This window comes from Mustela erminea, chromosome 11 (assembly GCF_009829155.1).
Source record: "Mustela erminea isolate mMusErm1 chromosome 11, mMusErm1.Pri, whole genome shotgun sequence".
Lineage (NCBI taxonomy): Eukaryota > Metazoa > Chordata > Mammalia > Carnivora > Mustelidae > Mustela > Mustela erminea.
Window position 1 is genome coordinate 27,509,324 of NC_045624.1, and position 24,885 is coordinate 27,534,208.

Consider the following 24,885-nt stretch of genomic DNA (forward strand, 5'->3'; position numbering starts at 1 on the left):
TTTGACTCAGAAATAATCAAGGCAGTCATTAATCAAAAGGACTATAATCAGTGTGGACACAGCTTATAGTGCTCTCAAGGCCAAGATTGATTTCAAAGCTGTAAATTTCCACAACTACATAAATTCTTTTAAGGCCACTTCTGTGTATTTCATTAGTATCAGTGCTATCATCATTTTGTTGTTGGGCATAAGAGCTCTAACAAGACTATCTTCCTGAGCTTCAATAATGACAGGGCCCACATGCTTCAGGTCAAAGCACGTCTATATTATGGTGAAATCATTTCAATAGTGTTCTAAAATGTCTTTTTTTTTTTTTGTACCTGACTTATGGATATTTTGTACCCTGTCTTGTGGATATTTCACATGTACATGGAACTTTCTATTTTCACCTGAGGACCAGAGTTGAGGACACTGGGCTTTAATGAAAAGACGTATTTTAAATACTCCTCCTGGGGTAAAAATTGTGCTTGACTGTACAATCTGTGACCTTGAACAATCCATTTAACCTTCTGAGACTTCGTATCTTCCTGTGTAAAATGGAAATATAATGCTTTCCTCACAGAATTTGTGTTAGCATTAAATGTGCTTAGCTCATCTGCTCATACCTAAACCTCTGCCTGACCTCTAAAACTTAGATGCCCCAAGGTGCACTCCCTTTTCTCTTATCTCCATTTTCTCCTGAAATTTTTGCACCCATTTCTGTGGTTTATAATATCACCAAATGTTGGTAACTACCTATTTTATGTCTCTAACCTGCTGTCTGCTCTCAATTCCAAACTCACTTATCTAACTCCCTGTCCAACATGACCACTTGGAAACCTAAGGGACATCTCGGATTAACATGCCCTTTGCAGTGTTTTGACCCACGACTCACTTACCAGTCTTCCAATCTGTTCTTCTCTCAGACTTCAAGAAATGGCACTTAGTCCCCCATTTCTCCACATTTTGTCCCCAAAATATTTAAAATTAATAGTCCTCTCTTCATCTTCACTGCTACCAATCTGACTTCAGCTAAAATTTACTCTACTTCCTACTCTATTCTACCCCCACTCCTCTGCCAAACTTTGTCTTCTAATAAATCTCCTTGTGTATTTGTTTTACTGCTTTACAAATTACCATTAACTTAGTGGCTTAAAACAGCATGAATTTATGACCTCATAATTTCCGTGGGTGAGGATTTCTAGACCAAGCTTATCTCCAAGATCCTTGCTTAGGATCTTACCAGGCTGAAATCAAGGTGGCAGCTGGCCTTCAAATCTCCACAGAAAGTCCATGCTCTATTCCAAGATCATTCAGGTTGTTGAATTCAGCTCCCTGTGGTTGAATTACCAAGGTGCCCATTTTATTGCCCATTTATTTGGCAGGGAGTCACCCTCAGCTTCTAGAGGCTATGCCTAGATCCTTGTTGCTTAGTCCCTTCTCTGGCTACATGAAAGCTCACTTCTTCAGGCCAGCAGGAAAGGCTGCCATTTAAAGGCTCACTTGATTAACTCGGGTTTATCCAACTCTCCCTTTTAAATAACTCAAAGTCTATTATAATGGGGACCTTGGTGACCGCTGCAAAGTCCCTGCACTTTTTCCATAAAAGAACCTCATCACAGGAATGAAATCTCACCATATTCATAAATTCTACCCACACAGAAGGAGAAAGGATTACACAAGAAATGTATACCAGGGGCAGAAATCTAAGGGGTCATCTTGGAATTCGGCCTATCACCCCTTGGCTTCCGCTCTTGTTGCCTTCAATCCTAAGGATCCATCTAAGCAGTATGTTTTATGTAAATCACAAATTTATGTAGACTTTAAATTAGATCATGTCACTAACTTATTTACTATGTTCCAATTACCTGTAATTGCATTTGTACAAAATTCAAATTCCTTCTGATGGCTTGCAAGTTTTTATGTGATCTGACCCCTACTGGCTACTTCTTAGACTTTATTTCAAGTCACTAACTTTAGCTCACTACCCACAGCCACACTGGCCTTCTTATCCTCAAACATTCTACACTTATTCCTACCCCAGGGCCTTTGTACTTGCCACTTCCTCTGGAATGCTGTTTCCCAGTTATTTACATGACCTATTCCTTCTTGCCATTTAGATCTCATTTCCAATATTATCCTCTTTAACCACACTCTAAAATTTCTCCTTTGTTCTAGTAACTTTCTATTACATTATTTTGTTATATTTTCTGATTCTTTTTATGCTTACCTATTTACTGCCTGTGCTCCTCATTTAAAAGTAAACTTTATGAGAGCCTGGGCCACATCCATCTAATTCACCACTATATCCCCAATGTCTAGAAGAGTGCCTGATACATGGTATACATCCAAAAATACGCTATTAATTGTACTTAACATGGTTCATGATGGAAGAATTCTATATTTACTTTAGGAAGATATTTGTAGTAACTTCACTTATAGAAGTTATGAGGAAGTGGGGGAAAAAACGTGAAACTAATACCTCACAGTATGCCGTTCATTCCATTATCATTTGAAATATTCACGCAGATATTATTATAAAGGTTATGATCATGGAGGCCACTGTCCTATGTGGTATTCACATCCTTGCTAAAGAAAGAAACAAAAACAAAACAGAATTTTGCTTTTTCAGGCTTTCATTTTCCTAAATGAACTATTCCTCCAGGCAAAAATTCTAAGAAACCCTTCTTCAGTTAAACAAATTTTACAGGGTTGGGTGGAAAGAACAACATAGCCTGATCTCAAGGTATGAGCCACAGATGGTGAAAAATGAAATTGGACTTAGGGTACTGTTTTGACCCTAATTCTAGTAACATTTCTAAATGCCGTTAGGTTGAACAGAGTAACACAGGTCATCAACTTGTAATCCAAGTCTAATAACTTGATGGGAAGTAAGCTTAAGCATTTCCTCCTTATTGCATTTTCCAACTGAAAACAACAAACTTTTTTTTTTTTTTTTAAGTGAGCAACTCTCAGTAGAAGCTGATGGGCATGATAAAGCATTTTTCCATTCATCAATTCTCTGCATTCTCAAGCACATCTTATTCATCATTTGTCATTTCTAATTGCATAATATGTAAGCTAAGCTCTGGATCTTCTTGTGGTAGATAATAATCATCCTCAACTTGCTAATGATAACTCTAGTACCCACAGCTTCTTATAACCTCAAGGAAATTTGTAGAAAACATTGGAAATCTAGAGTTTTAAAAACCCATTATTTTTTAAAACTCTTTGCATTACTTAGCAACCATCCTAAAATAGAAGGAGAAACAATTTATAAAGTACAAAAATGTGGCTTATGTTGATGCATGTAGCATGAAACATTTCATTTATTTACATTGATTGTAAATGTAAATTCAAATAGAGTTTCAAATGTAAATTCAAAAATAAATTTGAATGTAAATTCAAATAGAACAAGAATTTAAAATCTATCATTTCTATAAATTTCTTTATATTTTGTAATTTCAAAAATAATTAAAATATGTTAATGATGTTTTTATTGCTTCTGTGTATTTTCTGAACTTTCCAAAGTTCCAGCTCTGTTTTTGTGTCATTGTGTGAAGAAAAAAATCAAGGACACATGTTTTTCAAGTTTCTTGTTTTTCCCTCTTCTGTCATAAAATAGATAACTATATAAGAATTTATTTGGAATTTATACTACATTTTGGAAACACAAATGTGAGGTCACCAGAAAAAACCTGCTTGTCTCTGACCCCCGCCCCCCAATTTTTTTGTTATTGTTTTGTGATTATGTGGGCCAAAAACCTGAAAATAACTAGGAGAAAAACTTTTAATTGTTTTTATCTGGTCCAGATTTGTTCCATTTGACTCAGCCTCAAAGCCCTGTCTAAATTCTAAGAAGAAAAGGCTAGTGTATGCCTGGTAAGATGGGTTACAGTTTCTTCAAGGCAGAGGAAACAGAGGGAAAACAGCTATAGGAGACAACATGGTTGGATCAGGGTCCCTACAGTGCCAGCTACCATTGTGAAGTGCTGGCCGACATTCAGGTCCGTGAAGTTCATTTTCACCTGCTCCCATGTCCGCTCGGCTCGCCCCACTCACATACTGATACTTTGAGAGCTAACGAGAGGCACGCGTACCCATGCACTCCCACTTCTGGTGCATTCAGTGAGTGTCGGGCACTGGGTTAGCTTTCCCAAGCTCTTCCTTACAGATCGAACAAAGGAACAAAAATCACAGCAGAGACACTCTTGCTTGTATGGGAAGAGCAACAATTATTAGTTACAGAATCAGGACAAAAGGTAAGAGGTAAAGCCAAACGCTATACCCCAGGAGGAGAAGGTCCCACGTCTTCCCTGTCGCCTGGGAGCCCCGGGAAGGATGTGAACTGTTGCCGCCCACGGACCGGCAGGAGGGGTCACACCTGCACGCTCCCAAGCACACTTTTCTGTCTTTTTACACAGGCGCTACCCTGACTGTCATTGCATTAACTTTGGATCATGGTTTATGCTCTCCTTCCCGGCTGCTGTTATTATTCTGTTATTGTCCTGGATCTGGCTTCAGTGGCTTTTCCTAGGATTCAAGTAAGTAAATATTGCATGTTAATCAGATAAATAAAGGTGTTTCGGTTCCCACGTCTCAGCTGCTCACCCACTGCTCTTTGACCTGTTTCATGCACATGGACTTTCTGCATTTCTGTTGCTCACAAAACTGCCACACATGAGCACATATTTTAAGGATAAGCTAGAATATCATCTAAACAATGTGGGCTGTGGAGGAGAGTTTGTAAAAAGCAAATCCATCTCATTCTCCTTTGAGTCCTGAGCTAATAATTTATTAATCAGCCAGAAGGGCAGAAGGAACTCATTATAATAAGGACCCAGTCGAGCTTGTTAAAGTGGAATTTCAAGAGGTTTTGCCCCTCCTCTTGGTTGTATGTGGGAATTTCATCTGGTTATCTAGTTACTTTAAACTATAACATGCAAGATTCTTGCTTCATCCTACCACCAAAACTGGTATGTCCTTGGAAAAAAATCACATAAAGACATGAGAGGGTGCCCTGTGGGAAGAATGTTGGATTAGGAATCAGAAGACCAGGGACAAAGTTGTAGCTTCTCACAATGAGTGGTCTTTCTCAGTTTTGGTGTTTTCAACTGTAAAATGATGGAATTTAACTGGAAGATCAGTCAGATCACTTCCAGTTCTGTAACTCGAATACTTATGTGTCCAAGCTGAAAAACATCGAATATATGGATTCAAGGAGAATTTGCAAATATTGCCTTGGCTGAGACAGAAGCAAGCAGCTCATAATTGCCGATGAGCTACTTAAATGATATAAATGACAGCCAGCATTTAAAATTATGAAGGGCTCCACAGCAAAATCTAAAATGCAGCTTTACATATTTAGTATTTACAATACTCTAAAAAGAAAGGGGAAATGACTATCGATCAAACCCTGAGAATCTGTTCCTGAAAAAACCAAATTCAAATTCATCTTTATTGGCTTTTCGTTAAATAATTTCAAGGACCTATGAACAAAACAACAGGAGATCTACTAAGCAGGTGAGACTGAAGTCAGCTACATGTACTTCCTTAGAAAAGCAAAGCACTGGGAGCAGGTGGCATTCCATGCCCAGGCCCCAATTTTCCACGCCGAGTCATTTAAGGACTGGTATTCTTCCCTCTCCATTCCTCTTCCTGGTTTTTCTCCAAAACCGCCACAGTCTTGTTAGTAGTGGGAAGATGGTACTGATGATTTAAAAAAAAAAAAAAAAAAATCCATTCGTCCAGATTGTGGGAGCAGCATGTGGCAGTCCTCCTGCTGAAGCAAATGTGTGGGATGTCACTGACTTCGGCAGGTGGGCATCAGTGGGGAGAGGCCAGCTGCATACTAAATGCCCCTTCCTGGAAATCCAGGCCTCCGGGGGTCTATTCAGTTGCACAGGTAGCAATGCAGGATGCAAAGGACAAGAATCCCAGCTAAGGGAGGAAGCGTCCAGTCACAGACCCGTAGCAGTTTCCTTCTTTGTCACCACATATAATGACTTATAAAGAATGTCAGCAACCATGGTCATTATTTTGAAATGGCCCACCACGTATAAAGGAGAAATTAAGAAAATAAAGGGCAGATGGATTGAAAGGTGTTGTCTATAAGATCAAAAAGCCTGCCAAGTGCATACATTAGGTAAATCCATAAGTCATGATCAGTGGCATACTTAAATAGTCCTGTTGTGTGGGTGATTGGTTAGATTGGTTACACCGCTTACCGCTCTGGCTAATTTTTCAGTGTCCATTTCAGCCAGTCAGGGTCTTCACTTCCAGAGGTTTTAGATCAACACACAGAAATTATCAGCCACTCGCCTGGCAGGCGGCCATACATTCTGGTTAGTGTGTTGGCTGTTAACACAGTCAACTCACCCACTGTAAATGACCCCACCATACCTGGAAGGAGAAGCTCATCTATCAGCGCCCCGAACTTGTTTAAATGAAGAGCTGGAAGTGTTGTCATATGCTTCATCGGTTCCTTTGTGAGGGCATTAACCTGCATTTGTAGCAAAGCCAGCATGGCTTTCGATTTAACTATTTATCATCCCCAACCAAAGAGACCAGGTACATGTGCAGTCTACCAGGTGGAAAACATTTTTTAAGGAGGAAGAAGGAGCAGGGGGAGGGGCAGCAGGAGAGAAAGAATCTTCAGCAGGCTCCACAAGCAGCACAGAGCCCAATATGGGGCTCGAGCTCATGATCCTGAGATCACGACCCAAGAGTCAGATGCTAAACCTACTGAGACACCCAGGTGCCCCAAGACTCACCTATTTTTTTAATTCTACTTTTCTGTTCTACAGTAGGATCTCAAAGTAGTCCATGGCTCAGTTTCTTATAATACTAGTATTTATATTGTGACAAGGGGTAAAATTTCAAGACTGGCACTTGCCAGTATTTTAGTTGAGATTACAAAAATTAAATATTACTTCATGGATCCTAACTATAACAACATCCATCTAATGTTCAGTGGTTGGAGTGTGCACAGGAGAATGATTTTGAATGTGTAGGATGGATGACTTAAGAATTGGGGAAACTCTCTTCCTTTGAACAAGTCTGTGTAGCAGGGCTACAGAAAAAATAAGTAAATCAAATGTCTTTGTGGGATAGCTACATTCATACCACCTTAGTCTTCCTATTTTCTCCCTCATATATATCCATGTTTAGTCCAACAATTTTACATGACAGCATTATCCTGCATTCTTTCTTTTTCTAAAACTGCTTTTACTGATGTATGACTGGCATACAAAAAACCATAGATATTTAATGTATACAACTTAATGTGTTTGGAGATACATATACGCTCATGAACCATCATCCATGGCCATCAACCAAGGCCATCAACTTTTCCATCACCTTCCAAGTTTCCTCTTGCCCCCTTTGCTTTTTGAGGTTTTTTTTTTTTTTCCTTTTATGGTAAAAGCACTTATCATAGGACCAACCCTCTGAGTAAATTTTTAAGTATACAATACAGTGTTGCTAATCACAGGCCTTATTTTAAGCAGTAGATTTCCAGAACTTATTTTTTATAACTGGAACTTTGTACTCTTTGATAAACACCTCTCCATTTCCATCTCCTTCCATTTCCTGGGAAACAACTGTTTTACTCTCTGTTTTCATGTGTTTGATTATTTTAGACTCTATGTATAAGATCTTACAATATTTGTTTTCCTGTGTCTGGTTTATGTCACTTAGCATAATGTCCTCCAAGTCCATCTGTGTTGTTATAAACAGCAGGATTTCCTGCTTCAAGGCCAAGTTATTGTCCATTGTACGTATTTACCACCTTTTCTTTTCTTTCTTTGCCACTTTTTCTTTATCCACTTGTCAGTGGGCATCTGTGTTGTTCCCATATCTTGGCTACAGCGAATCATGTTGCAGTAGACATGTGAGTGCAGTTATCTCTTCAGATCCAGATTTCAGTTCCTTAGGATATACACTCAGAAATGCCTTCCTTACCCACACATAAAGTAATCTGAATGAGCTACTTATAGACATTCCAAAAGATAGAACATAAGAATTGAACCATTTGCTCATTTGTTTATTCCCTGGAGGGATTTTTAAAAATCTAATCCTATAGCAGTACTACACACACACACACACACACACACACACACACAGTTTTTTTTTGAAGACCCTGGACTTCAGGAAAGAAAAGTTAGTCACAAGGGAAAGGTATATATAAAGCAGCCTCTGAAAGAAAGAGAGACTGGCAGTTAGTATTGACAATAGATGGAAGACTATCTAGTGGATTCTATTAGGGCATAAGAGACGAAGAAATTGAAAAAAAAAAAGTAATAGAGTTGGTTTTCGTTCTAAGAGATCTAGTGTAGACTCCATTCACGAGTAGTGTATGTGACTTCTCTGCTCCAGTGACCACTCTGCCTAGTGGCTTGAGTCCTGTGTATTCTGGGCAGACTGATGGATCTGACAACCAGCTGTCTCATCAATCTGAGCAAGGTACTGTGGAGTTGATGAGTCACGTATTTCTAGTATGTGCCTATGTCGAGAGTTACTGTGCCAGAGCAAACATCGGGGACTCTGCCCTGCCCTCCAGTAACTCATTATCTAACTAGCAAGAGAAAACTTACACATGGGCAGCAACTGACTATCAAGATAGACAATAAAGAAATGAACATCTGTAACAATCAGGTATATAACAAAGTGTTCAATTGGAGATGAGCCACACGTGGCAAAATTCCAATAGTGCAAACAGACTTGGAAGACATCAGGGTAAGAGGTGTGAAAATATGGAACAAAAATTAGCCCTTGAAAATGGAGCAAACCAGGCCAAACAGGAAAAGGGAGAGGGGACATTCGAAGAAGGGGATAGAAGTATAGGCATTATGCACAGATTGCTGTTACTGGCAAGGAGGTTAGTATTTTATAAAGCTTTCACACAAATCTCTTCTATAAAGGGAGACTTCTTTGCTTAACAGGCTCTGTTATTCTTTTCAGTTTTAAGGAGATGTTCAAATGTGGCAAGACCAAAACCGCCAAACAAAAAGCTTGTGCTGAGGTGATTAAACAAGAATACCAAAAACTTGGGCCACTGAGGTAAGACACACCCGTACACAGGCGTACAGGCAAACACACCCGCGCACGGATACACGCTGCTTATACTGCAAGTATCTGTTTAAAACTAAACATGCACGTAATCATCTGCAGTGTATTAGAACACCTGGTAAGGGCCTTGAACATGCTGACTGTTGTAGCTATAACTCAACATAACAAAATGAGTACTTTCGTCTAACTAAAATTTACCAGATAGAATGAAAAGCAGCCAAAGACCCACAGAGGAGTCAAGTCTTTTTCTAACTGTGCAGATTCTCTCAAATTACTGACACAGAATCATCTGGTTTTTAGTGTTTAGTGTTCTGCTAAGATTGCTCTGCCAGTAGCTCAGGGAGTTTCTACAAATTTCCTGACTGAGAAGATAAACAAAAGGATTGGAATTTTCCCACAGGTATCAGGAAATTGTGACCTTGGTGCTCTTCATTGTAATGGCTCTGCTGTGGTTTAGCCGAGATCCTGGGTTTATTTCTGGTTGGTCTGCACTTTTTCCCAAGTAAGCATTCCGTATTGTCAACCCTTCCTGTTTTATTCTGTTTCTCTCCTCAGTGGTTCCTATAACTCTGAAAGATTGCATGGGATTCTTTTCCTTTCTTTCCATTGAAAAGTTTGTTTAATGGTAATCTTCCCAGGAAGGAAAATGGTAAGGAATGAAATCCAGGGTAGGACCTCAGATAAGATAATCATATACACTGTAACTAAAAGTCAGGCTCCTTCAGACAATGCTGTTTCCATCCTTAAAAAATAAATAAATAAATAGGAATGCAAACAGAAAGCCGTGTTCTGTGCTTGGGTTGGCTCTTCCACTTTGGGCAAGTCACTTGCCAATCAGTTTCTTCATCTGTAAGATGAAGAGAATAATGGCACTTAACAATGGTGCTGCCATTCTCCCTAAGTGTAATATAAATGTTTATTATGTGAGATAAATCCCACTCTATCCTTGTTAATAACCTGATACGGATTCACGTTCTTTAGTTTTTGCCAACTTATTTTTTTATTCAGTTCACTATCTTGTTTTTTTTTTCTAATTATGTTCATTTTTATACTAGTTCACTATAAATCTGTCCCTACCCCTACTTTGTAAATAAGGAATTCCCGAGTAAGTAATAAGACTGATTGTACAAACTAATCTTAGAAGCTGGGTTGAGTTAATTTTATCTCACAGTGTCTTCTAGACCAGCAGTCATGCTGAGTCATATAAAGTGAGGGGGATAATGATAGTGTGATTTTTCTAAATTAAGGACCATCCTACATATCAATATAAATACTTTGGTTTTGAAATTTGTATTGTTAATCCATTTTTCACTGAAGTACTCGAGTTCCTAGATTGAGCAGATCCCTGATGATGACTTCCTGTCTCACATCCCACAGCAAGAATCCATGTTTGTGGGGACAGAAACCAAAATTGTTCGGGTTCAAAGTATTCTGCCTACATGGAATAAAGAATTCCCTCTCTTCTTTAACCAGGGCCTCATGGCTATGTAGGCATTGACAACATTTTTTAAAGGTGCAAAGTCTGTGTGCAAATTCCTGGTGAACACACAAGTGCACCAATGTGATATGGTAGCACATTTCAAAGGGTCGGCTTCAGTTGATCAACTTTTTGTTTGGAACTAGGACTTTTCCCTTTGAAAAGTCTAAATAAAATGCAGCATCCAGTTATTCAATGCAAATTATTCATAGCCAACTATCATTTAACAGTTTGAGTGTTACTTTTTAGTTTTGTAATAGGTCCTAAGCCAACATAAAGTAATTATTTTCCTTTTTAAAATCCCACTCCAATTATGTTAGGTAGGGAGAGCATTCTCTAAACACCAGTGTGTAAAAACCAATGAAATCAGACAGTAGCTAATAAAAACCAGGAAGAAAGCCCAGTAGAAAATTCAATATAATCAGTTTCTAATTTCTATTCCTTACAGAAGGAAAGTATAATTCAGGAGATATTTCACTTGCAGCAGAACAGAGTATATTTGCTATAGGCAGATGCTTGTGTTACCTAGAATTCTGAGGGAAAACAATGGGAGAAGGAACAAAGGTTTAAGAGAAGTGGTATGAGGATACAAATCTGATCAACTTTGATTCGTAAATTGCGAGAGCAAATAAAATTTGTGTAACCTTAATATTTTGTAATATGGAGACAGCCTTCTTTCATAATAAACTAAAAATAAGATGAAAATAAACTAATAATAAAATAATTATGGTTTTAAAAGTCTCTGGAACAAAATTACTTCAGCATTTATGGCTTGATTTTATTTAAAGTATCTTCTGTAGAATATATTTGTAATATAGAGATTCTAAGCATTTAGAATTTCCAAAACTAGAATGATATATCAAGATTTATAGCTACCACCTAATGTTTTCATCCCATCTGTTTGAACCTGGACTGAATTCAATGTGTCTTTTCATATAAAACAAAATCAGATTATATGATCCCTGACCTAATTTGGCAAAAATACCATAAAAAAATTACAACTCAAATAAAAGCAATAAGGAGCAATAAAATAGTAAATATTGGTTAAGTTTGTTGAATAAATTATACCAAGATAGCTTTTTGCTCAGCAAAAAATAAACAAAATCCATATTTAAGGAAAACAAACTCCTTTATAAAATTGTCAGATTGAATAAAATAATACACTTCCTTGATTATTTAGACTGCTCAAGTAAATCACAGAAGTAGAGAGTAGTGTCTATAGTATGTACACATTACTGAGTTACAAGGGAGCAAAATAACCTCTAGGGTGTACACATGCTTCTAAGACTACAAAGATTCTAGTTAATATTGCTGAATCTTAAAACCGAGTTCTAATTATTTATGTCTGTTTCATTTATAGCTGGTTTCCAGGTGCTTCTTAACTATTGAGGCTTCTGGGAGCCTGTCTTACTTGCTGGAATGGCCTGGTGATTCTAAGACCCCATCTGTTCCTGAATCACTCTTAATTTGTATAACAATCATTTATGAGCATCTCATGAACCATTCTAATAATTAATATTCTTGATTGAGTTTCATAGGGTGCAAAGCATTAAATGGGTTGATTTCATTTATATGATATGGCTGGGCCCTATAATCACAGTAGCAGATGTTATATCTTAAAAAAAAACAAAAAACAGATCAACTTCTTTTTATAATTTAGAGAAGAGTTTTAGAAGACTCCAGAAACACCCTTTCCTTGCCACAATTCAATAGTAGGATGTTACACAACAATTATTTAGGGCTTTGCCTAGTCTAGTAATTGTTTTTGCCTCAATTCTCTGCCAGTATAATGAAAAGAAATAATACAAAGAAAAAATTGTTTACCAAATCCTTAAGCTTTACCTAAAAAGAAGTTTGCCATGTAGGGCTAGTATGTCAGTATATGTATTCATGGTTTTGAAAATAAGGAGACATATATGGAAACAACAGGAACATGGTCTGAGATTTTTAGCTTGGTTGGAAATTTGGTTGAAAATCCATAGATTTTAGGACATATTATCCAGAATAACTAACCTGTACCATAACTACTACTTGTAGGCCAATAGCATAGTCAATTGCTGTTCAGTTCATACAAATTTTGATGCCATTTTTTAATGTACACATCTGTCCTTTTTCAGGTATCCTGGATTTGCTACAGATTCAACTGTTGCCTTACTTATAGGAATCCTATTCTTTCTTATCCCAGCTAAGAGATTGACTAAAACTACACCTACAGGAGAAATTGGTTGAGTATTATTTTAATTCTGAATCAATTTGACAGAATTACAAAACTTCTGCAAAAATTACAAAATTCAGTTGGTTTCAATTAGCACTTAGAACAGAAGGAATGGACATACTCACACAGCTCCTGGCTTAGGATGCCCTGTGTGCACACTACAACCCTTATTCAACTAGCACATGTCCTCCCCCTACAAGAAGGATCATCTTACTTGGCAGAAGTGAGAAGTAGATTTCATTACGCACCATGGTTAGAATTCCACTTCAAGTGACACTATGTGGTCCACAATAAGCCCACTTTCCCTGCCATAATCAGAATTAATCTTACTATTGGCAAACATAGGAACGGGAACTTGGAAGTCACACTTCATGATGAGCCCTTGGTAATAAATGCTGAGGATCTAAAAAGGTGAGGAGTTTCAAGAGAATGAGCATTTACAGCCTCATAGTAATCCTGGAGAGAATGCAAATCAAACCCACACTTAGCCAGAATTTAGTGTCACAAATGAAAGACAAGGTATTCAGGGTGAGCATTCCTTGTCTTTGTAATACATGGACAAAAAGTATGTTTATGTAAACATACGCTCCTTCTCCTAATACACACAAACTTTTAAATCATAGGATTCGTTCATATCTGTGCTTTATACTAATACAGCTTGTTTTGGGTAGTCAGATTCCTATGCTGTTATTGTGGGACAAATAGTTTAAAATTGTTTAGAAATAGTCTAGTAGAGTTATGGGTTTTTTTTTTTTTATTGTTGGGTTTTCTTTTATTTCTCTCTTTTTTTCCTTTTTTCACTTGGATGGAACTGGGATTCATGCAGTTGGGTTGGCACATCTGACTTCCTGAGTCCAAATTAATAAATGACTAGTGAGTCAGATATCTAGGACATGACATATGTAAATAACATAACATTGATAAAATGCCTTTTGTTCATTACTTGAAATTAGGATATCTCAAAGTGTTATAAGGAGATATAAAAGTACAGAGAAATAATTTCTATGAGACTCTGAGGACATTGACCATTGCAGTCAAAGCCCTAAGGCCTGTCAGTGGCAACTGTTGAAGAACCAATGCTTGGCTTAAATTTCCTGGCTCCCACATCTGAATCCCACTCTCAGAAAGAACTTTGCTTTTGTTGGGGAGAAAGAATTTTCTTTGCCCTTCAAGACCCTTCTTGCTGGACTAAGAATCAAGTTGACATAAGACGGATTAATGGTAGAAAGTAAAATATAGTAGTGTACATACAGGGAATCCACACAGACATGGAAGTTCCAAAGACAATGAAGCAATATCACTCTTATATGAGCTAAGAAGAGGGGTAAGGGTCTGAGGATACAAAGAGAAGAAAGACCATTAGTGGGAAGGCAAAAGGAGACATTTGGAAAACAAAGGGTGCCTAATTATGCAGTTAAGTTTCTTAGGTAAAGAAAAATCTTTATTAATCCCTCTCTCTTCCTGGTACAAGCAGGTAGTTGAGGGGTAGGCCAAGAGCTTTTTCTGAATCTTCTGGGTTTTGATTTTGATTGCTTTTAACTCACAATAATGTTCATGCCAAAGTGGCCCACCTTGGGGCAGCCTGCACTTGGACCGCATACCCCCTTCCACCATTCTCTCTCTTCTCATTCTTCAACTCTTATTCTCCCTGATAAACTCATCCACACTAGGTTTAAAAATGAAAAATAAGACATTACATGTTAAGTTTTACATGAGAGGTAGATTTCAGAGATGTTTATATTTTAACAGGATATATGCCTTAATTCAAGTAAGAATAGCAAAATTTTCAACAATGGTGATTGTAGGCTTGGCTTAGGTTTGGGGGAAGGAAATAGGAAAAAATCTTATTAGTAACCCTAAAATCATACCATGTAGAAGGCTGCTTGTTACACACAAATGTTAAATGTTAAATGTTTCTTCTCAATAAATCAAATGAGCCATTATGACCCAACTATCAAGAGAAATCTTTATGATAATTGATTTATAAGAATTTTAAGAGTTTTATGAATGATAATTAAATTATTTAATCTGAACTTTGATTTTAAACTGAAATCCTGATGAATCTATTATGACCCTCCTCATGATTTGGGGGAAAAAAGCAATATTCAAGTAAATACTAGTGAATAAAATTATAATATTATACTGATATTAGAACCAATGGCACATTACATTATGCATAGCAAAAAATGGTACAGTCTGACGCACTGCGTTGCCCGAGGGAGGCAAAGATGTTAGTGCAATGAATGAATGCTTGAATGAATGAATGAGTGGCTTTATAAATGACAATGTTATAACCTATCTAAATTTACTCTATTTTATGATCCAATGAATTTTTCCAAGTTATGACATTTTTAAAAACATTTTTGTAATACAATGTTCCATCTCAGCCTGGTAGAAATTACTCAAAGTCTAAATCAAGTTCCCTATCTATAAACAATATAGGAATATCAAAAAAATTCTTATGAAATGGTGATTTAGGATAATAGAGAAAAATGTCATATTGTCATATTTTAAGCAATATATAAACTACAGGACTTGTGTTTTTGCAGTTGCTTTTGATTATTCACCACTGATTACTTGGAAAGAATTCCAGTCATTCATGCCCTGGGATATAGCCATTCTTGTTGGTGGAGGGTTTGCCTTGGCAGATGGCTGTGAGGTAATACTCTGTGCCTAAGACATTTAACAATTAACTAGAATTTTCAAAAGAACAGGAGATATTCAAGCTTTGGTATATTCAACTTTAGCCTATCATTTTAATGATGCAGATTTCAATAGCCATGCATTAATTATACTACACAGATGAAGTGAGTTTAATAATTTTTACAGGCTGTAGGCATAAAACATCATTTTTTTAAATGCTGCCCCAATATGGCAAAAGGAATAAAGCAAAGAAGATTAGAATTCTCTCACGCTGTTTTTCAAGAGACAGAGAGAAAGTAAGCGTGGGGTAGGCCAGGAGGAGCAGAGAGGGAGAGAGAGAGAGATTTGCAAACAGCAATATGCTGAGTGCAGAGCCCGACCCTAAGATCATGACCGGAGCCAAAATCAAGAGTCAGACTGTTAACTGACTGAGACACCCAGATGCCCCAAAGAATAGAATTCTTAGCTTAGCTATTAGAAAATTAGCTAAGTAAGAAAAAAAGATCTATAAAGATCATACATACAATGATTCCTAGCAAAACATTTTGTTCATAACTTTATCCTTATTTCATGATGAAATTTTTTAAAGATTTTATTTATTCATTTGCCAGGCAGAGTACACAAGTAGGCAGTTCAAGTAGGCAGAGAGGCAGGCAGAGAGAGAGGTGGAAGCAGGCTCCCTGCTGAGCAGAGAGCCCAATGCAGGGCTTGATCCCAGGACCCTGGAACCACGACCTGAGCCAAAGGCAGAAGCTTTAAACCACTGAGCCACCCAGCTGCCCCTTTCATGACAAATTTGAGTAGGTCACAGACCTACTCAATAGGTCTGCTTCAATATAGGATAGCCCTAAGGCTGTCAAAGAAAGAGAGTAAGAAAAAACAGTACTTTATTACTTAGTTATTTATTACATATTCGGGAGAGCCTGGGTGACTCAGTCGTTAAGTGTCTGCCTTTGGCTCAGGTCATGATCCGGGGTCCTGGGTTCAAGCTCTGCATCAGGCTCCCTGCCCAGCAGGAAGCCTGCTTCTCCCTCTCCCACTCCCCGTGCTTGTTCCCCCTCTTGCTGTCTCTCTCTCTGTCAAATACCAAGAAAAAAAAAAAAAACTCTGTTGCATATTAAGTACATTAAAGGTACTTTGTACATGTTTATTGAATGAAGTCCAGAGAGGATTTTACATAACTATGGCTAATATTATATTATGTCCAATTTTAGGGAGAAATGAAACTACCGTGAGGAATAAAGTTGCTATTTCTTTGGCCTATCCTCTACCCAGTTTATAAAAAGGTCAAGTCTAGGGAGGCCTTTGTCACTTGAAAGTCACTGTAGGACTCTTTAGAAGAAAAGTATCCTCTCAAAAAGTCCATGAAAATTTTTTACTCTTTGACTCATTAAAAACCTCTCATTTCTGTATTTCATAGCCTTCTGTGAAACACTTAAAGGTCATAGCTGTTCCATTTCCTTATTCAGTCATCAAAGTAAAAAGGACAGTGAGAGAGAGGTGTGGTGGTCCAGGCTTTAATTTCTGGAAAGTTAATTTTTTAGTTTTCTCGAGACAAGTAACTATCCGCTATCTTCTTACTGGCCTCTAGGGAGACTTTTTTGCTTCTGACTTCGTTGTCATTTTTTTCCGTATGGTATTTGGACACTGAGCTCTCAGGTATACGATTTAGTAAGGGGTGCAAATCTTTGAAATCGTCTCCATTTTGAGTGCCACTTACAATGTTGTTTTACATCAGATTTGGCTTGCCTCATCGACCGCTCAAATGTAAATGATAGAGATATAAGGCAAATACACTCTTCTACTATTACAGCAAGAATGAGATCTGGTTTCTGAGAATCAATAACTTCCATTCTTTTGACTGATAATTTGAATTGTGAGGGAATAAGAATGAGCAATTCTGACATTGATATGAAATTTGTCGATCTCTGCTTCCCAGAATTTCTGTCTGAATTGGACTCCAGATACTCAAAGGGATTTTAAAAGCATTGGCCAGACCCTAGAATTGCAAAAGCTAAGGAAATGAGAAGTCACAGACTTCTTCTGATACACTAGGCTCTCTCACTGGCAGAACTAGGGAAACCCTGGAGGGGAGTCTTGAAGTTCCTAATACAAAAAATGGAATTTCTATGGGGTATCTAGAATAATCCTACCCTTGAGTAGGTATACTGAAGCCATGAGCTTCAAAAATATGTTACAAAGATTTGGAGACATTTACTCTTCTAAAATTTTGTTTCAAACTCTATTTAGTTTGGCAAATGGCCAGAACTAGATAACTCTTCTGTTTGGGAGAAGATAGCCGCTAGCTACTAAAGCATTCACCTCTTTGTAATTCCCCATCTCTTAAATGCCCTTTAACATAGTTTTAGCATAATCACAGTACACTAAGTGACTCAGGTATGAGTAATATTCATATACTCATAATGGCAAACTTTAAACATTGATTTAATTAATGTTGATATATAAGTAAAAGAAATAAAGGGACAGGAAATATATGTATGGTAGATGGCGTAAGAAAGCTAAATCCTTATGTAACATGTTAGTCAGTAAATAATGTCTAAATTTGAAAATGAGGAAAAAGCATAATCTAAAAAGTAGCCATAAATAGCTAATAGGGGTTAAAAGTTGTCTCTGGAGAACACAACTTAGGAGATGTGAGAGGTAGACCAGAGGACTGCCATTTTCCTAAAGCCCTGTAGTACCAAATGACTTGCCAAAATATCCATGTATATTAATTAGATAAAATTTAATTGAAAAAATGTGGGAAGACAATTCGAGTTTCCTAAAGCATGTCAATAATATTAAAATAAGAATAATTGAGAGCTCCTCCATGTCAAAGCTACATAGATCTTCCAAACCATGAAAAAATATGGAAGATTAAACTTCAACTTTAGAAACTGAGTTCTTAGAGCAAGTGATACAATTTATACATTTAAATTGCATCTGCTTAAAATGAATTATTAATGAATAATATTTCTTTTTTTTTTCTTTCTTTCTTTTTTTTTTTAGGAGTCAGGACTATCTAAGTGGATAGGAAATAAATTATCTCCTCTAGGCTCCTTACCAGTATGGCTAGTCATTTTGATATCTTCTTTGCTCGTCACATCTTTAACAGAGGTAGCCAGCAATCCAGCTACCATTACCCTTCTTCTCCCTATATTATCTCCATTGGTGAGTATCTCATGCATCTGCTTTTATGCTCATCCAAAGAGTAGTGTTCTACTTTGCTGTTTTTCATATTGTGGTATATAATCAATTTTTGGCATGTATGATCTTCCTATAAGTAACTTAGAGAGTGATCTTTATTTGCATTAATACGTTTTTAGGAGACCTAACTCAGGAGAACTCTTTTCTTCCACATTCAAGCAGCAGGATCTTAAGAGAACCACTTCCTTTCTCTCTGCCCAGATTTTTCATTCACACACAGTGGGAGGGTCAGCCTAGATCCTTTCCAACTGTAAGACTTTGGGAGTCCATGTTTCCCGGCAACTTCAGTATTTAGATCTCGAACACTGACACTTCCCTCTCCAGATTAATCCTCAATTTCTGAGAAGTGGTTCATATAAATGATTTGCAAGTGAATGAAGAGCTAGGCTTATGTTTCAGGCTTTAAGCTTAAATATCTTAGACACAGTTTTCTACAGCCCTAGAAATAATTTTAAAAGATAAGTGAAAAGTGGATTTGTAAGGAGAGAGAGGAAAAGACAATCTTCCTTTTTTCTTCCCACCTAGCTAACAATTACAAGAAATAGCTGAGGTAAAATGTTTGTCTTATTGGGGCACCTGAGTGTGGTAAGAGGATAGCACTTTAAATTAAGAAGGATTGTCCTTCTGGAATTGTTCCTCTACAGCTCAAGGGGCATATGTTGGCATTCTTGAGCTGCTGCTTCATGTTAGAGAAGAAATGTAGACAGTTTATATGGGTAAAATATCATTTTACTTCTCAACATGGCACAGTTAGAAAATAATGTGATAAATTAAGAATAGTAGTAATTCTTCTTCTGTGATGATCCCTAAGCCAATTTTAAATTATATATGGCACAGAGGCAGAAAAATTAATGGAATAATGAGAAGCTTTGGAGCCAGAAGGATCCACAACCCTTCATAAGTTCTCCTGCTTGCCAGCTTTGTGTTTGGGCAAGTTACTTTAGCTTTTCTGGGCCTTAGTTTCTTCTTCTGTTATTTGGGGCTATAGTAGCCATCTTATGGGTCATTGGGAAGATTCAGTTATTTTACATAAATGCACACACTCACAGAGCACCTAGCACTAGATAAATAATAAATTGTTTCTGTTTTCATTTAGCTCCTAGAATAAATGATACTTTATTTTCTAAATGAACTGAGCTATACTACTTAAATGGGTACCAATAACCATATAAAAAAATAAGAAGAGGAAGAGACATTTCTGAAAAATACTCTTCAAGTCATAACTGCATTTGTGTGTATAATATTGTGTTTAGATTTTAACCTGCTCTGGGAAAGCTTATCATAATGATTTTGTTCATTTTGATACTTGGTGCCTACCTCAAAATTTTACTTAGACTCCTTTTCATCTTTTCCAACAGGCTGAAGCCATTCAAGTGAACCCTCTTTATATTTTGTTACCTTCTACTCTGTGTACTTCATTTGCATTCCTCCTTCCAGTAGCAAATCCGCCCAATGCTATTGTTTTTTCCTATGGCCATCTAAAAGTTATTGATATGGTGAGTGAGCTGAAAGATAGCAATCAGGTCCAATAGACATTTTTATTTGTGATGTCTTGGATTATCAACCCTTTTACACACTAATCAGCTGCCAGGAGAAGCCTGGCTTGAGTTCTGCTTCTAAAGGTGAGTACATGATTGGTCACAGAATCATTTTTAAGAATGATAACCAGAAGCAAACTTGCCATTTGAATTTGCAGTCACAAATATAGTGATACTGAATGCATCAGTAATGTCCTAAAAAAATGAAAAGAGCATAGAATATGTTTAGCACAATGGCTTGAAACTTACATGTCAAGACCAGGATCCAGTTTGACATAGGCAAAAGGAAGAAATAGGATTAAAGAAATTCAGCAATCATGCACTTTGGTTTTCTGTCACAAATATTTTGCAACCAATACTTGCTTCAAACAATACACTGGACTCAGTACCTGCCAATGAAAGGTCATCTTTCTTGTTTTGATTCTAATAGTGGCACCTAAATAATGGGACATTTAAGTGATAAAACATAGGCATTTTTGCCAATACAAAAGTAGTGGTAGTCCAGGACTAGCTTGAGAATATTCTAGTCTACCACCAATCTTGATTACCAACTTCCAAACCAAACAAGAATATAACGAAGTAAATTCAGTGAGCTTACATGCAAATGCAGTTCCAAGTAAGTCCCAGTTCTCTCCTTCCACACACAATGCTGTCCCTAACCCCCTGCAATGTAAAAACTCTGGAAAGGTCTCTATGCAGAAGTTACATAATATCCTTTTGAAAAAAGAAATTGTGCATAAGATAATATAACCAGTGGCAGTATACGTGAATTTAAAAAAAATAGAGCCAGGATTCTGGAATAAATGAGTGGCTTACATGGATAGTAAAGGGGGCCTCTGTGATAATCATTGCTAGTATCCCCTTTTGCTTTGGGGCTCCATGTTTTAATACAGAGAATTATCTCTCTGTAAAGAGATAATAAATATTTGACATTCTAGGCCATATGCTGTCTGCCACAACAACTCAGTTCTGCTGTTATATCATGAATATAGCCAACAACAATATGGAATCACCATGGGTGTGGTGGCATAAAACTTTATTTACCAACACAGGTCATGAGCAGTAGTTTGCTGACCTCTGTTTTAATGGATAGAAAGCAAATTTGAAATTTTTAGTGGATGCCAGGATGATGATATAAGAAGCAGAAAAATGAGAACTCTAAGGAAGATGAATAGAAGCAGCATTTTATTAAATCTCAGTAAGAGAATACTGAAGGCTAAACTAATAATAGTATTGAGTGAATATGAAGGATCCAGTTGTCATATAGTGACCTGAACCTTATCCACTGAAATACAAGACCTCAAAACTCATATTCTGATTTAACATGAAATGACAAATTTTTAAAGGGATTTTTTTTTAATATCATAATGACTCCATTATATTCCTAAGAGGAGCCTCCTAGAATCTCCAACTAAATGTCATTTAGTTGGGGACAGAGTCTCTCTCTCTTTTTTTTTTTTAAAGATTTTATTTATTTATTTGACAGATAGAGATCACAAGTAGGCAGAGAGGCAGGCAGAGAGAGAGGGGGAAGCAGGCTCCCCACTGAGCAGAGAGCCCGATGCAGGGCTCGATCCCAGGACCCTGGGATCATGACCTGAGCAGAAGGCAGAGGCTTTAACCCACTGAGCCACCCAGGTGCCCCAGAGTCTCTTTTGACATGAATGAAAGAACTCATTGTTTCATGAAATGACAATTTATACTCATCATTTATAATGCATATAAATCTGACTTATACTTTCTCCTGTAGTATTCTGATTCTCCTTTAGGTTTTCTCTTCAGAAAACTGACATTTATGCTTTTTCCTGTTCAAGGTTAAAGCTGGACTTGGTGTTAACATTGTGGGTGTTGCTGTGGTGATGCTGGGCATGTCCACCTGGATTGGGGCTATGTTTGACCTCTCTACTTATCCTTCCTGGGCTCCTCCACCAGTCAGTAATGAGACTATGCCATGACAAGCATGAATCCCATGACTGACTGTTGTATGGTGAGTTTTGAGAACCATTGAGAATCCACTGCCGACTTGGCACTGGAAAATTGATGACACATCTAAGTTTGTCGTTACATCACTGCTGTGGTTCCAGGAAACACCCAAAACCTGATGTCATAACCCAGAGTTCACAATCCCTTTGAGATGCAACCAAAGAGCATCTACATGCCTTTACTAAGAAGCCCACAGCTGAGATTTTGCTCATGGACCATATGCATTCTGCTTCAACATAAGAGTAATCTATTACATGACCTTCAAAGAGATTAGGTGATTTGCTTCATTTTACAGTTTGGGTTTGGTGTAGCATTTCAAACATCAATTTATTATTTTAGAAACTTCCCATAGAACTAGGAAATAAAATATACCGATTAATTAGGTACTTGGATAAATCATTTCTGTAGTGTTGTTGAAGGGAATTTGTTGAAAAACCCAAAACTATGGCCAGCTGGTGGTGCAGAAAAAAAGTTTAATCTGATTGAAATATGCATTCTCTCATTTTAAAAAGTACCAGATTATTCTTGATGTATGCATATAGTATGAAAATTGAAATTGAATTAGTAGTTTCAAAATTATAGTTGAATCCACTAAACAATAGAAAACTCAAGGATAAGGATTAATTTCTACTTGGCCCTATGTTAGATTAATATAATTCACATCTTTAATATCTCAATGCACTAAGAAATGCATTTTGTAGAGCTGTGAATAATGCTTGTTATGATTTGCACCGTTAACACAGTATAGTTATAAAAGAAAGCTAAACACTATAAAACAATTAACACGTTTATGTATATGTATAACAGTTTTGCTTAAGTATTTATCTTACTTCAGAAATATATAAAGTCAAGGGCATCCGAGTGACTCATTCAGTTAAGCATCTAACTCAATTTTAACTCAAGTCATAGTCTCAGAGACGTGAGATCGAGCCCCATGGCAGGCTCCATGCTGGGCCTGGAGCTTCCTTAAGATACTCTCTCCCTCTCCCTTTACTGCTGCCCCTCCCTCAAAAAATAAAAAATAAATAAATTTTAAAAAATTAAAAAAATAGAAAAACATAGTGTCATATGTAAAAAGAGGGGATTCAGGAATTTAAATGAATTATCACTATGTATAGAGACAAGAAAAGTCATGTAACTCCATTATTACCAACATTGAGGTGAAATAGCAGGTAGAAAATAAGAATAAAAATTTACAAAAGAAAAAATAAATTATTCATGGGCAAACAAAAAGGAAAGGAAAAGAGATCTGAACATTCAAACAAAAGTGGGAAGAGACTAGTCTCCTAATACTCAGGATGTGAAGAGGAATGAGGTCTATTGACATTCCAAAATCAGACTTACAGGGAGAAAAATGACAATCAAAAACAAAATATTGCATGTGCAGTCAGGAAAAGAAGGAGAAGCTAAAACATAACAATTCTCACACTAAAAATAAAAAGGAAGACAGAACAAGAAAATACCTTTGGTATTTTTAAACTTTGCAGAAATAATCAGGCCTGGTTTAGGTTTTTTTGCAAAGGATAGTATTTATAAAGTTGTTCTTAAAAATAAAATATAGTAAAAAGTCTCTTAAAAAGGAAGACATTTCTTTAAAAAACTATATGATAGATTGTCCATTATTTGTTTATTAATTAGTGCAAATTTTATCATTTTTTAAAAAGTTGTCCATTTAAACCTTAGAATACAGTGCTTCTTTATGTATATCTTCTAAGTTCCCTCTGTTTGCTTGTTTCTTTCCTTATCATATGTTGCACATTTACTTATGATCAATAGTGTTTCTTTTTGGCTTTTTTCCGTCATTCAATTTATCACTGCTGAATTATATTATGTGATGAATACATTTTAATTATGAAAAATGAAATGACTTTCCAAATTAGAATGAGTAAGTTTTGCTCTCAAGAAAATAATATAAGCATTTCAACTTAAATCATTTTAATGAATTACTTCCAACAGCTGTCAGTACAGGAAAAATAATACTTAGTCAAAATTTGTTTAAGTGAGCCGTATCATTCTCTTGCTACATCTTACTGTTTAGTTGCTTTATCAAAAATGACTTAAGTCATCCATTTCACATTTGCCCTATTTACATCAAAGTTCTCAAACTATTTTAGTTTGAAAGTTATATATTGTCTTTGAAAGTTTCCAAAAGGGAATCTGAACAGATGATCAAACAAATCTCTGTCCTCCCGCTCTGTGGCAGATAGTGTTTTTGTTATTATCCTGATCCTTACTTAAAGGTTAACTAGAAATCTTTGTCACTTTAAATCCCAGTATCTTACTTAGGATTGGATCTTTCTAGATAATAGTAGCAATTTCACTAAGTGCCTATGTACTGTCTGTTCATACAAGTGCTTAGAAGACTCCACTGGCTTATGTGTATCCTTCACTCCCCTCAACTGCCTCTGAACATGTCAGCATCTCTAGAATTCAGACTTCCTTCTTTTCAAGTGACTGCACTCTGTCCACCTTACCCAAGTAAGCCTTACCCAAGGCTTTGTTCTTCTTTTCAGCCTGGGAGGTAGGGAAGTACACTTTTAGCCAATGGTACTAATTAACCCTATTAAATAACCCTATTACATAACCCTACTCATTAACCCTATTAAAATCCTATTTTAAATTAATAAAACAATATCCCAATGCCTTAACTATTTCTTCACATGTGTACTACATGATATTATATTTTAAAGATTTATTATTAGATGTATTTATCTCTGCCATGGCTAAATATATTGGTAAGGACCTTTGTGATTCTTTTGTTCAAAGTTTTATTT

General features: G+C 36.7%; 1 protein-coding gene across 2 annotated transcripts in view; it reads left to right on the forward strand.

Annotated features, from left to right (window-relative positions):
- The window catches only part of LOC116568657 (solute carrier family 13 member 1), a 323,245-nt gene that overhangs the window by 270,830 nt on the left and 27,530 nt on the right, over positions 1-24,885 (forward strand). For both annotated transcript variants that reach the window (XM_032304209.1, XM_032304211.1), the window contains 8 exons: positions 4,404-4,523; positions 8,941-9,039; positions 9,449-9,550; positions 12,643-12,749; positions 15,290-15,399; positions 18,393-18,554; positions 19,949-20,086; positions 21,943-22,115. In XM_032304209.1, coding sequence (XP_032160100.1) covers positions 4,404-4,523; positions 8,941-9,039; positions 9,449-9,550; positions 12,643-12,749; positions 15,290-15,399; positions 18,393-18,554; positions 19,949-20,086; positions 21,943-22,083 — 979 coding nt within the window. In that variant the 3' untranslated portion in view covers positions 22,084-22,115. The remainder of the gene's footprint in view (positions 1-4,403; positions 4,524-8,940; positions 9,040-9,448; positions 9,551-12,642; positions 12,750-15,289; positions 15,400-18,392; positions 18,555-19,948; positions 20,087-21,942; positions 22,116-24,885) is intronic.